Source organism: Sturnira hondurensis, unplaced genomic scaffold (genome assembly GCF_014824575.4).
Source record: "Sturnira hondurensis isolate 20B ecotype Veracruz unplaced genomic scaffold, ASM1482457v3 Scaffold0001872, whole genome shotgun sequence".
In the NCBI taxonomy this organism is placed as follows: Eukaryota; Metazoa; Chordata; class Mammalia; order Chiroptera; family Phyllostomidae; genus Sturnira; species Sturnira hondurensis.
Genome location: NW_028074503.1, coordinates 13,508,949 through 13,524,909, shown reverse-complemented (window position 1 = coordinate 13,524,909; position 15,961 = coordinate 13,508,949). Strand labels below are relative to the sequence as shown.

The 15,961-nt window shown below is 35.4% G+C and overlaps 1 protein-coding gene across 3 annotated transcripts in view; it reads left to right on the top strand.

Annotated features, from left to right (window-relative positions):
- The window catches only part of RPRD1A (regulation of nuclear pre-mRNA domain containing 1A), a 55,543-nt gene that overhangs the window by 18,985 nt on the left and 20,597 nt on the right, over window positions 1-15,961 (top strand). Inside the window, exons 2-7 of one of the 3 annotated variants that reach the window (XM_037033074.1) lie at window positions 4,789-4,918; window positions 7,460-7,566; window positions 8,021-8,118; window positions 11,049-11,175; window positions 11,282-11,461; window positions 12,866-13,826. In XM_037033074.1, the coding sequence (XP_036888969.1) occupies window positions 4,789-4,918; window positions 7,460-7,566; window positions 8,021-8,118; window positions 11,049-11,175; window positions 11,282-11,461; window positions 12,866-13,092 (869 nt within the window). In that variant the 3' untranslated portion in view covers window positions 13,093-13,826. Of the gene's footprint in view, window positions 1-4,788; window positions 4,919-7,459; window positions 7,567-8,020; window positions 8,119-11,048; window positions 11,176-11,281; window positions 11,462-12,865; window positions 13,827-15,961 lie in introns of those variants that run through there. The other 2 variants (XM_037033066.1, XM_037033057.1) reach the window with 2 other exon arrangements.

Here is a 15,961-nt window from a genome sequence, read left to right as displayed (position 1 = left end):
CCTACCTAATACCAAATATAAAATTATCCAATTGAATTAAAGATATAACTGAAAAAAAATTAACTTTGGAATTATATAAGACGTGTTAGACATTTATAATTACTTCTAGTCTTGGATTATGAAAGGACTTTCTAGAGATCCAGGTCAGGAATCATGTAGAAAATATGTAGATTTGGCTACAAAATCCTGAATGTAGAAAAATACCAAATTTCTATGTAAAAAGCATAGATTCAGAGAAAATATACACAATGTACAACAAGGAAAAAGTGAATATTCATAGCTTATAAAATAGTCCTATGAATTAATAAGAAAAAGCAAACAGCATTGTTGAGAGACAGGCAACATGACAGAAACAGGCAATTCACATAAGATGGAATATAAATTACTAAGAAATCAGCTTCAGTAATAGTTAAGGATTTTTAAATAAAAACAATCATTTTACTCCCAAGAAGTTTAAATGTTAATAGTATTGTGTTGATGATGATGTAGAGAAATGAGCATTTTCGTGTTGTAGTTCAAACTGCCTTTTTGGCAGGCAACTTGATGATGTTCGTTTATATTTAATTGCATACTTTTTAACCCATCTCAAAGTCTGTTCTTTAGAAATACTTGGTCAGGTTTAAAAGTATAAAAAGTGGTGAAGATTTGGAACAGTTTATATATTATGTGACTAAGTCACTATTAAAAGGAATGAGACTTAAAAAGAGTTTGGTAAAAAAAAATTTATTTATGAATACAAAAATGTCCTGGATGTAAGAAGTATAAAGAAAGCTGTGAAACACTATGGGGAGCATGATCTCATTCATGAAAAAAATCCTAATATGTGTATCTGTGTAGATGTAAATAAGTATGTAATAGTTGCAAAGGTACATAAAATGATCCCAAAGGATGTATTCATTAAATAATTAACTCATTTATAATGAGAGGATGGAGGTGAAAGATTCTGCTGTTTGTTTACACTAAAATTTTACTTGTTTTTAAATTAACTTTTTATTTTAGATTTCTAAAATTATACACAGAATTGAAGACAGCAAGATACTGAACTTTCATGAACCCATCACCCAGATAGAGCGTTATTAACATCTCATCATCTGGTTTCACCTAAATCTTCCCCACTCTGACACCTCCCTTTTTTCCAGATTAGTTAAAGCAAATACTGGACCTCAGTTCTAATAACCACATATATCAATATATTTATTATAGATAAGTCCTGTATTCAAATTTTAATGTACATAGTCTATTAAACCTAATAGTTGTCTTTGGTTTCTGATTATTTTAAACCAAGTTCACATTCAGTATGCTGGATTCCCTTAAAGGTGTCTCATTATAGATAGTATTCAAAGTACCATCCATCTAGGTCCACTCATGATATCTGCTTAACAGGTCTCCTAAAATCATGAGGCTCCCCACCCCCCCATTTTTCGTGCAGTTTATTTGTTGAGGAGATTGTGTCACATGAACTGTAGAGTTTTCCTCCTTTGCATTTGGCTGGTTCCGTCCTAGTAGTGTCATCCCTTTGGGAGGGGTGTGCACTTACGAGATGTACCATGTGCACTTCATGTTTAAGGGAAAGATTGATCGATGGGTTCATTATGAGTCCATGATAAAGTTCGCCGTCACCTTTCACCCAGTGATTTTAGCAGCCACTGATGATGGTTGGTTTGACTCTTTATTTTATCAGGGGTCACCAAATTGTGAATTTCTAGTTCTTTCTGGTTCATTCTCCAGAATTCTTCTATAGCAGAGGTTCTCAAGGGTGTGAACCCCAGGCTACAGCATTAGTATTACCTGATAATTTGTTGGAAATGCAGATTCGTGGGTTATATTCTAGACCTACATCAGAAGTTATATGTATAGGAACCAGTAATCTATGTTTTATTTTTATAAATTAATTCTTTTAATTGATTCTAGAGAGAGAGTAAGGGAAGGAGAAAGAGAAGGAGAGAAACATCAGTTGGTTGCCTCTTAAAAGCGCCCTGAGTGGGAGACCAAACCTGCACCGCAGGCATGTGCCCTGACCAGGAATTGAACCAGCGGTCTTTGGGTTTGCAGGATAGTACCCAACCAAATGAGCCACACTGGCCAGAGCACTAATCTATGTTTTAACAAGTTCTCCAAGTGATTCTGAGGCAAACTGGAGTTTGAGGATTTGTTGTATGAGAACTTTCTTCAACTATTGGTAACTGAAATACAGTTCATACAGGCAAGGGAGAGAGAATAAATGCTTAATTTTCCCCCTTTGTCAACTGGATTATTACTTTAGCAACCTTTTTAAAGTATTCTTTTTGAAAAAATTATTTATTTATTTATCTTTAGAGGGGAAGGGAAGGAGAGAGGGAGAGAAATAATCAATGTATGGTTGCCTCTAGTGTGTCCCCTGCTGGGAACTGGCCTCCAACCCAGGCATGTGCCCTGACTGGGAATTGAACCACGATACTCTGGTTCACAGGCCTGTGCTCAATCCACTGAGCTACGCCAGCCAGGGCTTTAAAGTATTCTTAAATTTTTTTCTAAAGATACTATTTATTTATTTTCTGAGAGAGGGGAAGGGAGGGAGGGAAACATAGTTGGGCAAGAAAAACAATTGGTTGCCTCTCACAAGCCTCCAACTGGGGACCATCACATGCCTCCAACCCAAGTATGTGCCCTGACCAGGAATCCCAACAGGCAATGTTTTGATTCACAGGCCCTTGCTCAATGCACTGAGCCACACCAGCCACAGCTAAAGTATTTTTTAAAAAGATTTTATTTATTTATCTTTATAGAGGGGGAAGCAGGTAAAGAGGGAGAGAAACATTGATATGTAAGAGAAACATTGATTGGCTACCTCACATGGCCCCAACCAGGGATCTGGCCCAACCCAGGCATGTGCCCCAACAGGGAATTTAACTAACAACCTTTTCCTTTGCAGATTAGTACTCAATCCACTGAGCCACACCAGCTGGGGCTTTATGAATTTGTGGATTTTTGTATGTTTGCAATTCAGACCATTGGAGTCATTATTTTTAATGCTCTTTGTCTAGTGCCAGTCTCTTGGAGGGTTGCTTGTGTCTTTTGGATACAAGGCCAGTAGTGTTTGGTTTTTGTTTTGTTTTTTTAAAGGTTTCACTTACTTATTTTTAGAGAGAGGGGAAAGGAGGGAGAAAGAGAGGGAGAGAAACATTGATGAGGGAGAAAAATATCGATTGATTGCCTCTTAAACATGCCCCATCTGGGCACTGGGCCCACAACCCAGGTACATGCCCTGACCAGGAATCAAACCTGTGACTTTACTTTGGCGGGGACGATGCCTAACCAACTGAGCTAACAGGTCAGGGTACAATGCCAGTAGTTTCAATAATTGCTATATTGGTAACTGGGGATAACAACTTACCTTGTAAAGTTTTTAAAAAATAGATTTTTAGAGAGAGGAGGGGAGAGAGAGAAATACCAGTTTCTTATTCTGCTTATTTATAGATTCATTGATTGGTTCTTACATGTGCCCTGACCAGGGTTTGAACCCACACTTTGGCACACTAGGATGACACTCTAACCAACTGAGCTACTTCGTCAGGGCTGTATGGTTGTTTTAAAGATTAAATGAGGCACGTAGACTTTTAGACTTTTAGGCCATATTTCATTAAAAATTACTCAGTATTACTTTTAAAATATTCTTCAAAGCACAAAATGTTTTTGTCTTGATCCTATTCTAGAAGCGTGATGTGAATAAACAGTGGGATGTATTCATACAGAACTCACAGTTGACATTGCCTTCTATAGTATTCTGGTTTAGGATGAAGTTTGTTCTTTTCAAGATTTTAAAAATTCATTTGTTGCATATATCAATGTATGGTTGCCTCTCATGCATCCCCTGCTGGGAACTGGCCTGCAACCCAGGCATGTGCCTTGACTAGGAATTGAACTGCAATCCTCTGGTTTGTAGGTCCACGATCAGTGCACTGAGCTATACCAGTCAGGGCTCAAGAGGGTTCTTATATTTATATATGACACAGTAAAATTTTAGCTATTTATTCTATTTATACATTTTTCCATCTACTATGGTTTTAAATTTCAGTCTCTGTGGGAAAATGGGGAATTAAGTTAGATTTTAATATCTGCATTATGTCAAAATGAGTAGGCATATGGTCTGTACAGTATAAGAAATAAGTAATGAACTTGCCACTTCCTGATTATGAATAAATAAGTCTAGATTATAAACTGATCATGCATTAGTGAAATTAGATGCCATTTCTGTAATCTGATTGATTGTTTCATATTATTTATCTAGTATCCCTGACTCTGCTTTATGAAGACTGGTAATTGATCTTTTATTTGAATTATTTGTGAATTACTTTTAAAAGGCTGGATATCATATAGTGCTTACAAGTTTTAATGACATTTGTACAGGATAAAGTCACAGAGATGTGTTTTTGCATAGACACAAGGATCCCAGTGTATAGAAGTATTAGTTTGGGAATAGCAATAAGGCGAGCAATCATGGAAAAGTAGCTTGGTTGTCTTGGTAAAATTGCAAGGAAACAGAAAGATGTCTTATTGACTACCTCTGCTGCCTCTTCTCTTTTTTCCTCACAGGATTGACCTCCAGAAATCACAGAGAAATTATCTTGGAGAGTTGAAGAATAGTAACTTGATTTTGGTTGTAGAATGAGAAGCTAGGGTTGAACATGATAAATAATGGTTAATAGGTTTGTTGTAGTTCTCAAACTGCTTAATGGAGGTGTTGAGAGAGTTTGTCCAAGTTAAGTGAGGATTGTTTTAAGTAGATTTTTAAATTTTTTTATTTTTCAGCCAAACCAAACAGGAAGCTTACTTTTCTCTACCTAGCCAATGATGTCATTCAGAACAGCAAAAGGAAGGGGCCGGAGTTTACAAAAGATTTTGCACCGGTTATAGTGGAGGCTTTTAAACATGTTTCAAGGTATGATCTTTGTTTTGGGTACTAGGTAATCTGTTTGAAATGTATAATATGCCCTTTTGCAAAAATTGCCTTACATTTTTAAAACCCAGGGAATAATTTTCTTTGAAGTTTTTATTTGAAAAGACTTACCTATAAATGGCATTTGTAAATGTGTTACATATTTTCTGTGAAGGAAGTCTTTTGGGAACTATTGTTAAGGTAAGCATTTGGCATAATTGAATTACAGCTTTTTTAAACAGACAAAGCACCTTCCATAGTGGAATGAACTTTGTTTAAAAAAAAAAAGAGAGAGAGACAGTGAATTTGTTGAACTGAAAATTTGTGTGCTTATAAAGCTGTCAGTCTTCCAGCTAGTATTTCTGGAGAAACTTACTGTGTTTTCTTCTCATATTGCTTGTGATTCTAAGGGTTTCTTGTGTGCAGGTATATGTCTTACCATTGTTAAATGATTTGGAAATACGGAGTATTTAAAATCATTAACCTGTTGAAAAATTTTGCCACAGAAAGATTCTGAGTAGGAGTGTACTTTGGCTTATGCTCTTTTTAAATTCTTATTTTCAAACTTATGCAAATATTTGGTAGACTGTTGGGAAACATTATTGGGTTAGGCTGTTAAATCAGTTTAAATTATAGAATTCATGGTGAATGATGATTTGTGTTTGAATGATTTAAAGTGAACATATACTCACCATATGTCCTATTGTTTAAGTCTTAAATTGGATGCATTTTTTAAAAAATTACAGAACAAAATACTGCTGTATGTTGCTTTCTTAAGTACCGCACGCTAGCCGATTGTGCCACTGGAGCTCCTTCTCTCTCAAATAAATATTATTTATCTATGAAAAAGATACCTTCTTTTACCATCATTTTGTATGTTGGTATTTAATTCTTAAGAGTGCAGTCCTAGATCCTCCTCTGGGGTCATGTTCTTCACTTGCCCTCTGGATTTCATACACTGCATCTACTTAGTTCTTCTCTACACCCTGATAATTCACAGTCTTATGCTTCAGTGCCGGTATTTTTTCTTTTAGACTTGTCTGTCCAATTGCCTACTGAATTTCCAGTTGCATGCCTCCAAACAGCCCAAACTCACTGTGTCTGACACTGAATTCATTATGTCCTTGCTCCCAGTCAGACTGCCTCTCCCCTAGGTTTCACTCTCTCAGTAAATGATAATTCTGTTTTTCAGGTACCCATATGATAAATTAGGTATCATCTTTAACTCTCTGTGACACTTTGATTTATAATATATCATGCTCTCCTTTCTCCCCCTATCCCATATACTACATATAGTTCCCTCACTTCTTAAGATGGCTTTCCATTTCAATTAACCATATTGATTGTCATTTCTTTCTAATTGCAGTAGCTTCCGATATTGTTGAATCCGTTTAGGAAATTGTAGCCAGAGTTGCAGAGCTGATCATAACACTCCCTTGCCTGGGAGCGATTCTCATTTGTCTAAGAGATCAAGTCAAATGTTGTGAGCCGCCCTGTCTACCTCTTCAGACTGCTGTCTCACATTTCTTCCACGCACATAATGTATAGTTTGCAGTTTAAGCTAAACAAACTTCTTTTATTTCTTTCCATGTTATATCTCCTTAGAATTTAATAAAATATTTACTGACTGCTTATTATGTCACTGTGTAGGAGGGAAGGGTTCTGAGTTGAGAGAATACTTGGCAGAAACAGTAATAGAGCTGTGTGCAGGGCATGTTTGAGGATCAGCAGCGAAGTTTGTGTGGGAGAAGATATTTAGGGAATGTGGAGTGAGAGGTAGCCAGAAAGCAGAACCTGTTCATCCTGTGGCCCAGGATAAGGATTTTGGCATTATTCTTGGTAGGGTTGGCCCTTCTTAGAAGATTCAGAGCAGTGTGATCTGATTTACATTGGTAGAGAATAGTAAGAGAGTAGAGTCTGGAGGACCAATGAGAAGACTTAAAAAATCTAGGCCAGAGGTAATCATGGTTCAGTCTACAATGGTAGTGATGAAGGCTATAGGAAGTAGCTCTGAGTAGTCTGTTTGCTACTTCCCTGTGTATCCAATCTTTAGATCTTAGATTAACTATCACTTCCTGATACACCTTCCTGATCTCTCTAGAAATGAGCCAGGTCTGTTACACCTTGTTCTCTTTTGCTGCACTTACAAAAACAGCTGCTAGAAAGCCCCATTTGTCCCTCCTGAGTCAAAGATAGTGCCTTGATCAATAAATATTCCTTAAATAAATTTTGGAATCACCTGGTAGAAATCTTTTCTTAGCCTCCCATTCAGCACCCATTAGGTTAGGGACATCTTTATAAATCCCTAGCAGCCAGTACTAACATATTTGCGTTATTTGTAATTTTTTGTTTAACAATACGTCTATGAGCCTTTTAAAGGAAATGCGAAGTATGTCTGCCTTCATCATTGCACCCCTGAATTGCTGGTTAAATGGTGATGCTCAGTAAACATTTGTACAGGTTTTTCAGGGAATGTCTGGTTTTATTTAAAATCTCCATTGTGTTTTCAACAGTGCATTTTTACCATTAATATTTTTTCTTTAGTGAAACTGATGAAAGTTGTAAGAAGCACCTTGGAAGAGTATTATCTATTTGGGAAGAAAGGTCTGTTTATGAAAATGATGTATTAGAACAACTTAAGCAAGCTTTGTGTAAGTATATAATCTTTTATTATAATCTCTTCATTAAAATGTATTCTTTCACCCTGGCTGTTGTGGCTCAGTGGATTGAGTGCCAGCCTGCAAACCAAAGGGTTGCCGGTTCAATTCCCAGTTGGGGCACATGCCTGGGTTGTGTGTCAGGTTTCTGGTGGGAGGCGCACAAGAGGCAACCACAGATTGCTGTTTCTCGCCCTCTCTTTCATCTTCCCTTCCCCTCTCAAAAAATAAATAAATGAGTAAAATCTTTCAAAAAAAAGAAAAAAGATTGTAGACTTGATTCCCTCTAGGTTGTGGGTTCAGTCCCAGTAGGAGTATGTACGGGAGGCAACCCGTTGATGTGTCTCACCTCGCTGGTTCTCTCTCGCTCAAACCAATAAACATATCCTTAGGCTTGGATTTAAAAATTGCATTCTTTCATTAAAACTTAAATTTTCTTAAAATTCAGATGGCGATAAGAAGGCTAGGAAGCGACCCTACGAACAGATAAAGGTGGATGAAAATGAGAACTGTTCCTCCCTGGGGTCTCCAAGTGAACCACCACAGGTAGAGGTTTCTGTCTGCTAAGGGAATCACGTGAATCACTGTTACTTTGTGTAGCCACCGCACTTTAGTACTTTCAGTGTTTTACTGTTGTGAATGGATTTTTTTTTTGTACTTTTGGGTATAAGAAAGACTCTACGTGAAAATCTCATTTTCTTATTAACAGGTTGCTTATGTTTTAGTATGTTATGTATTGTATATTAGGGCAATCATTTTGTTTAGAAAGAGGATTTCTGATTGGTTAGTATGATTAGGTCTGGTTCGATATCCACTATTTAAACAGTTTCTTAAATAAATAAAACTGCTTATTGTATGACTTAAGTACGCTAAAAATTCCATTTCTAGAGATGACACTGCCCTTTGAAGTATTTTTGCTTTGAAACACTCATTTTGCAAAAATGAGTGTTAAAGTAACAAGTATGTATTTATATAGTTCTATGTAACTCTAATAGGACAGTGTAGTTCCATAGTAAGAAAGATAGATTAGACTTGTTAATACTCTGTGTCCTTTCAGGTTGGTATAGTATAGCATTTCTTACTGATTAGATGATTCCAGAAAGACATTTTTAACTTTTAATTATGTGGGCATTGATTCTTAAAGCTTCCTCCTTCTATGTTTCAAATATATAGGAGGGGCAGATAAAATTTAAAAGGAGAAAATGAAGACATAGCCATACTCTTAAAACAAGGTAATTATCATGGTGGGCTAGAATTGTTACAGAAACATAACTCAGTATATGAGCTAGAGTCTTTCTCCTGTTGAGCACTGATCCAGAGGCAGGCATGGGTTGCCAGAAGTTAGTATCCTAGAACATAACAAGAATTCACAGTGCTCCGTGGGAGTTGGAAGACTGGACCTGAACTTACTGCATAAAACCAGAGGCCGAGTGGGAGCTTTTTCCCCCAAGACAGGAGCTTGAAAGAAAGATACAGTCAATTATTTCCTAGAACTGTGGATTGATGTCATTGTTAGTCGTACTAGGGAGGCAGAAAGAATTTGATCAAGGTGCTCAAATAGGACCAGAGCCAAGTTACCTGTTGATTCAATGACAAGAATGCTGAAGCCCATTTGGTCACCATGGATAAGAGCTTGATAGAAAAGTAATAAGAACATAACATTTGGAACAGTCAAACAGTAAGGTTTATATTTCTTTCCATTTGGTAATAACACAGAATCAGTTGGTGTTAAGAGCGTTTTTTGGTTACGTGAATAGTACATATCCGAGTTCTAGACAGAGTCTGATCTCCTCTCCCTGATGAAACAGTAGCCTCGTTGTACTTCTTACAAGTATCTTTGAGCAACCGTCTGATTCTTTTCTAGTAGTGTATAAATGTTGTTTTTATATTGACCACTTTCACATTCCTTGTACTGCTTAATTCTCAGTGGTTCAGTTTTGTGGTCACCACTTTATTTATAAGTCATTCTTACAAAGAATGACTAAAATTTTCTTTGTAGGATCCAGTCAAAACTCATTTCATTCTCTTCTGTTAGAAAGTCCTAGGCTAGTGTTGATTCAGACAGCCTTTCTTCTCTCATCCATGACCCAGCATTGGGAACTGAGAATTAACTCATGTAGGAATGTGAAGATGTGATGGGAATTAGTTGTGGTTAAAACATGCATGCATTGTCAAGACCATAAAGCCAGGCTTCTTCTTAGAACTCTAGAAAATTTTAGAACTTCCTAAGGCTGATGGGAAAACTTTACACATGTCAATTGGGGCATGATGAGAAATAAGCTTCCTGTTAATTGTCATTGCTATTAAGCTCATTTTAATTGTAGAAGGAATATGTCTTATAATGAAATTATTTTTTTAGCATTGGAACTTGTAACATACAGTAATGAATTAAAAGCACACTTGGGCTAGTATATTTCTTGCTGGGTTCCAATCATTCTCATGATGTTTAATCACAGTATTTGCTAGACCCCAATAATAGCTTGCTTTTTTTGTTGTTGTTGTTATTAAGGGAATAGCTTAAAGAAAAATAAGTAACTGGCTATCAGTATGATCTTAATATATATAAAAATTGGTAATTCCCTAGATTTTTCTAGTATGTGTATAATTACCTAGTGACCCAGAATTTAGTTTTAGACATTAAGGAAAAAGAAAAGAAAGTATGTGAGATAGGATGGGGACAAGTGAAAAGAAAGTTTAGTCATTTTTCTTTGGAGTAAGTTTATAGACATCGTGAATTGTGAAACCACTGGGAAAGATTTGTCCTTCTCTCCTCATTATACCTAGGATGTGGAACAGTGCAGCTAAAATATTCGGATAAAATAATTTTTATACTGGTTAAGCATTATATAAATATTAGTCATCAGATATGTGGAATTTTGTAATATTTTGATGATCTTATTAACAAACTGCGGAATAGTTGAAGGCACCATATTAAACATGCTCCAAAACTACATTTTTATGGTGCTTTAATTTAGAAATAGTGTTGGAGACTCTTCTGTGTTGTGATAGAAGATGATTTGTATCCCGTGCTCTCAGTATTCAGTTTCATATTAGAAAGTCTCGTGTACAATGACAATATAATGAATATATCATATACAAAACTTGTATTCTCCAGGTTTAAGTTATAGCCTGTCTTCCCTTTTACCACTGTATTTGGCTTACAAACTAGTCACGTTAATTTATTGTGAGATAATTATTTTTACACTGTCTCCACCACTGGAATGTGAGTTCCTGGTGGCTAAGGGCCGTGTCTCAGTTGTATGTTTCCAGTTTATATATTTCCAGTACCCACCATAGTGTAGCTGCTTTTTCTTAATATATAAAATAAATGGAGTATCTTCTAAAGCAGTTTATATTTGAAACTTCGAACTAGTAAGTATAACTCATAAGGATTAAGAAATACAAAATAAATTTTGTCTTCTGTTGTTTGTTTAAGCTTCATTTGTTTTTGGTTCTAAAGTTGTATAATTTTTTAGACTCTAGATCTTGTTAGAGCATTACAAGATTTAGAAAATGCTGCTTCCGGTGATGCAGCGGTTCATCAGAGGATAGCTTCTTTACCTGTTGAAGTCCAGGAAGTGTCCCTACTAGATAAGATAACAGGTAAGACATTTGAAATGCGATTTGAATTTTGGGGGGCGTCTGGGTGAGTGAACAGTATATGGCATTGTTTTTGTTTTGTGATAATTTTATTCTGTGCTTTTCTTAGATAAAGAATCTGGAGAAAGGCTTTCTAAAATGGTAGAGGATGCTTGTATGTTGCTGGCAGATTACAATGGCAGATTGGCGGCTGAAATAGATGATAGGAAGCAACTCACTCGAATGTTAGCAGATTTTCTTCGTTGTCAAAAGGAAGCCCTTGCAGAGAAAGAGCATAAATTGGAAGTGCGTAACCTTTTCCTTCTTTAGTGTTTATTTAATTTATTTTGGTAGGAATTTTTAAGTATCTCGATGTTCCAGCACATTTTGCTTTTTTTTTTTTTTTTTTTGATGTAGACCTTTTTTAGACAGTGGCCCAGGTAAGCTACTACTTGCATTAATGGGTTTCTTTCTACTTGAATCAAATCAACCTGCCGAAGTATACTTAGAGATTTTAATTAGAAGAGTTGGTTGCATTTAAAAATTACTCATAAGAGATTCCAGTTATAATAATTTACCTTGTGAGTTTAAATCCTTATTTGCAAGAACAAAAATAATGGGAAAGTAGCAGATATTATAAATCTCATGTTGTGTACAGTGAATTATGGTTGGATGTATTTAATTCCTCTTCTGAATACATGTTGTCTTTTGGGTATACAATTAAGAAATAAGACTTTGGGTCATAGACTTTGTTGTGGGTATGCTAGTTCTCAGTCTCTTTGTTCTTGAACATCAGTTTTGCCCAGGAAGGTCATCTTTATGTTACTCCTTTGTTCCATTGCTGCTTTTAACATATTACAACCCTACACACCCCCACCCCAGTTCATACACACCCTTAGGTAGAAAGTCATTACTTCTTTAAATTGAATAATGATTGATAATGATGAGAAGCTTGGAGGTACAGCATTAAAAGGGGGGGGAGGCACTCCCATGTTTTTTTTTGAGCAGGGTAGCCATTGTCAGAAATGGATGAGCCAGATTTGGTTTTATAAAGAATTTTTCATCTGACTCGTTCTTGTTTAAATTGTTTACCATCTAGCAATTTCTTACCCTAATAATATGTAGGAGAATTTCAAATTAGTCTGGATTCCTTTATTTGGAGCTCATTCTCTGCAAATTTGTAGTTAAGTTATGATACTACCTTTCTTCACTTTTATTTATTAGTGCCCCCCCCATCCAGGGGTGTCAAGACCATATGTGTATAATTCCAGCATTTCTATAAGGTTTAGTTCTTGTTTCAGCGTACTGTACCTGTGCCAAAGATGGTTACATTTTTACATGTGAGAGCATTGTATTTGATGAAGTACTAACAGCAACGCTCTCACCCCCTAATTTCTTAGCTTTTAGTTTAGCATTACCTCTTTTCAATTTGTTCTTTCTCTGTTCACATACACACTCTCAGAACATAGTTGTTGACACCATGCGCTACTTTAAGGGATGATGTCCAGTGTTCCAGAGAAAGGAAAAGGGAGTTTTTTTAAACCATACTTTCGATAGTTAACTTACCAGTTTTTGATCCTGTAATGGAACTTCAACCTTAAACATATTGTCACTTGTTCTGTTATAAGCAGAATTAAGGGTAAGTCATGTCATACAGTTTTGTTTTCAGTCTTTCGGCATGCTTTCCTTAACTTCTGTTGAGCTTCTGTTGCAGGTATTGGACATGGCCTGTCTTCTAACGATGTCATCACCATTAGCATATTCTTCCTGCTAAAAATAAATATCAAACTCCAAAGTCTGTATTGTCTCATGTTTTTGAAAATTGAAGAGAAGACTGAAACTTTGTTATTCTGCATTATACTGCTTTCTCACTTACGTTGGTTATTTATTACTGGTTACAAAATAGAATTTGTTTGTTTCAAATGTAAATGTAGAAAATAGAACAGTTACTACCCCCCACCCTCTTTCTCCAGTGTGTGATGAAGCTGGTGATGATAATAATAACAGTAACATTTACCATATATATCAGATACTATTCTAAGCACTCCATGTATATCAATTCACTTAATCTTACATAGCAGGAATTATGATTATCCCCATTTTGCAGGTAAGGTAACTGAGGCACAGGATATCAAATAACTTCCCCAAGGCCACAGACAGGTAGTGAATTGTTTAAAACCCAGGGAATCAGCCAACAAAAAGACATACTTGCTTTTAATTTTTACTTACATGTAAAATTACATGTAAGCAAAACCAAGCCCCATCTCTGCAACTGTTTCTGCTTCCTTGAACTTCCTCAGAGGTAATCACTGTCTTGAAATAAAGTCTTCTAGGAGCTTTTTTGTTTTGCTTTGTTTTTCAGCATGAAATTTTATATTCGGAAGAAACCACAGGGTGTCCAACCTGTGGCCCGCAGGCTGCATGCAGCCCAGGATGTTTCTGAATGTGGCCCAACACAAAATCATAAATTTACTTAAAACGTTATGATATTTTTTTTGTGATTGTGTGTCACAATGTATTTAATGTAGGCCTAAGACAGTCTTCTTTTAGTGTGACCCAGAGACGCCAAAAGGTTGGATATCCCTGAATGATGTTAAACATTTTTTTACAAGTGAAGAAATACTTAGTTTTCTAATAAACTAGGAGGTTTATTCCACAGAACTTTTTGTAAATTATTATTTATAATTTATTCCTTTGTCATAAAATAGGAAAATGATTTGAGATAGATATTTTTTGCACTAAGAAGGTAGTACCACTTTGAAGTTGAGACTGAGAGGTCAAGATTTATACTTAAAAATCAGCTGAGATATAATCAGTTTTAAGTTACCTATTTTTGAACAACAGCTGTAATTTACTAGATAGTGATGTGTCATTAATTGTTTTGTTTTTTTTAATGGACATCTAAAGTGAAACTTCAGGAATTGGCTCTATCATTTTCTTAAGGAGGCCATTATTAAAGCATTTGTTAAGAATAAAAGCAAGTGGTTTTCTTTTTAATTTTAGAAATTATGAATTGTTATTTTTGAAATTTATGGCTAACTTTAGCTGGTTATTAAGTAGATAGCAAAATAGACTTGATTAATTCGTAGATTGCTGTGGGAATCATTTCAGCATTCAGCAGTTACAATTACTGCATAAATCATTCACTAAGCTTATTTTGAAGGCATTCATGGATTAGGGGACTTACAATGACATTTTGATTTGTGTTTTTGGAGAGGAAGCAATATAGAGATCAGAAATTCCTTCATAATGAAATAGTTTTTACTCAATTTTGAATACTTTTTTTTCATGGTGTACTTGGTATAATAAGGAAGTAGGCTTTTAGAAAATCCCTATGTGTCTCATAGTACATTGATCTAGTTAGTTTAAATTCCTAGGTTTCCATAGAAAATTGGAAATCACCATTTGATGGCTCTTAAAAGGAAAAAGTGCTCAGTTCCAAGAGGACAGTGTTTATGCTTTGCAGTTTTACATCAGTATATTCAGATTTAACTCATTAAAATGAGGGTATAGTATTTATTGTATGAATGTTGTTTGTTTAGTTTCTGTCCCTAATGGTGTCAGAATGCGTCCACTGAGTTGCATATTTTAATCTGTGCTTTATACGTCATACTGTAGAGAACATCCTGGTGATGACAGGTTTGTATAGTTGGGCGAGAATATCTGCAGGATTCATTCTCAGAAGTAGAATCGAATAACTATGTCAGAGGGAATGTGTGTTTTCAGTGTTTATGATAGAGTACTCAAGTCCTCCAAAACCTATGCCTTTTTAAATTCCTCGAAGTATGAGTGCATCTTCTCTTTTACAACCTTGTCCACTCTGTCAGTGATCTTTTAAATTCTTCTATTTTGATAGATCTGTTTTTTTTGTGTTTATTCATTTTGATCATCTTTTATTTTTTTCCCCTTTCTTTTTATTGTTGACACTAATACAGATGTCCCCGTGTCCACCCCTTTCTTTGTCCATTCCCCCATCTGGCCATCACCACACTGTTGTCTGTATGAGCTATGGGTAGATGTTCTTCGGCCAATCCCTTCACCTATTTTCATCCAGTCCCATTTTGATCATCTTTTAAAAATATTTGTTAGCCATTTTATTTCTACTGTAAATTTCCTATATTCTTTGAATACTTCTCTGTTTGGTTCTCAGTTTGTGTATTAATATTTGCCTCTGCTTTTATAGATTCTGGGCTTTCTGGATATAATTAAAATGGCTTTCTTAATTCATAACTATAAAAATACTACGCTAGTTTTTGTAGTTCTTTTCCTAATTCTATTTCTAGATTTTTATCTTCCTGGTTTGTATAATGTCAGGATATAACTAATAATTTTAAAGTGATAGTAGATGTCTCCTCATCAGTTAATGATTAAATTAATGGCTCAGTTTATCTTTTACTATGTTGTGAAGTGCCATTTATGTATGTTATACCTAACACCAATATCTGTACGTGGGAATGTAGTACTTCTTCTGTCCTACTGGTCCATTCTCTCACCCGTCTTTTAAATTATACAGTAGATTTTTGTTTGTGTTACTTTTTGGTATTGTTTGTATTATAATTTTAATCATGATTGTATATATGATTTTTACTTCCCATTTATTTTATACATATTTGCCTATATAATATTTTAAACGACAACATTTGCTAAGTAGACATTTTTTATTGTTATTTTTCAATTATGGTTTAGAGTTAAGTGGACTTAATTTATTTGGCTGTTTTGCTGTTTTTGGACATACTGTTTACATTTGTTTGTCCCTCTGTCTGCTAGGCAGTATATTCCAGGTTTTTGAAGAGTGCTTACTTTCATAAAG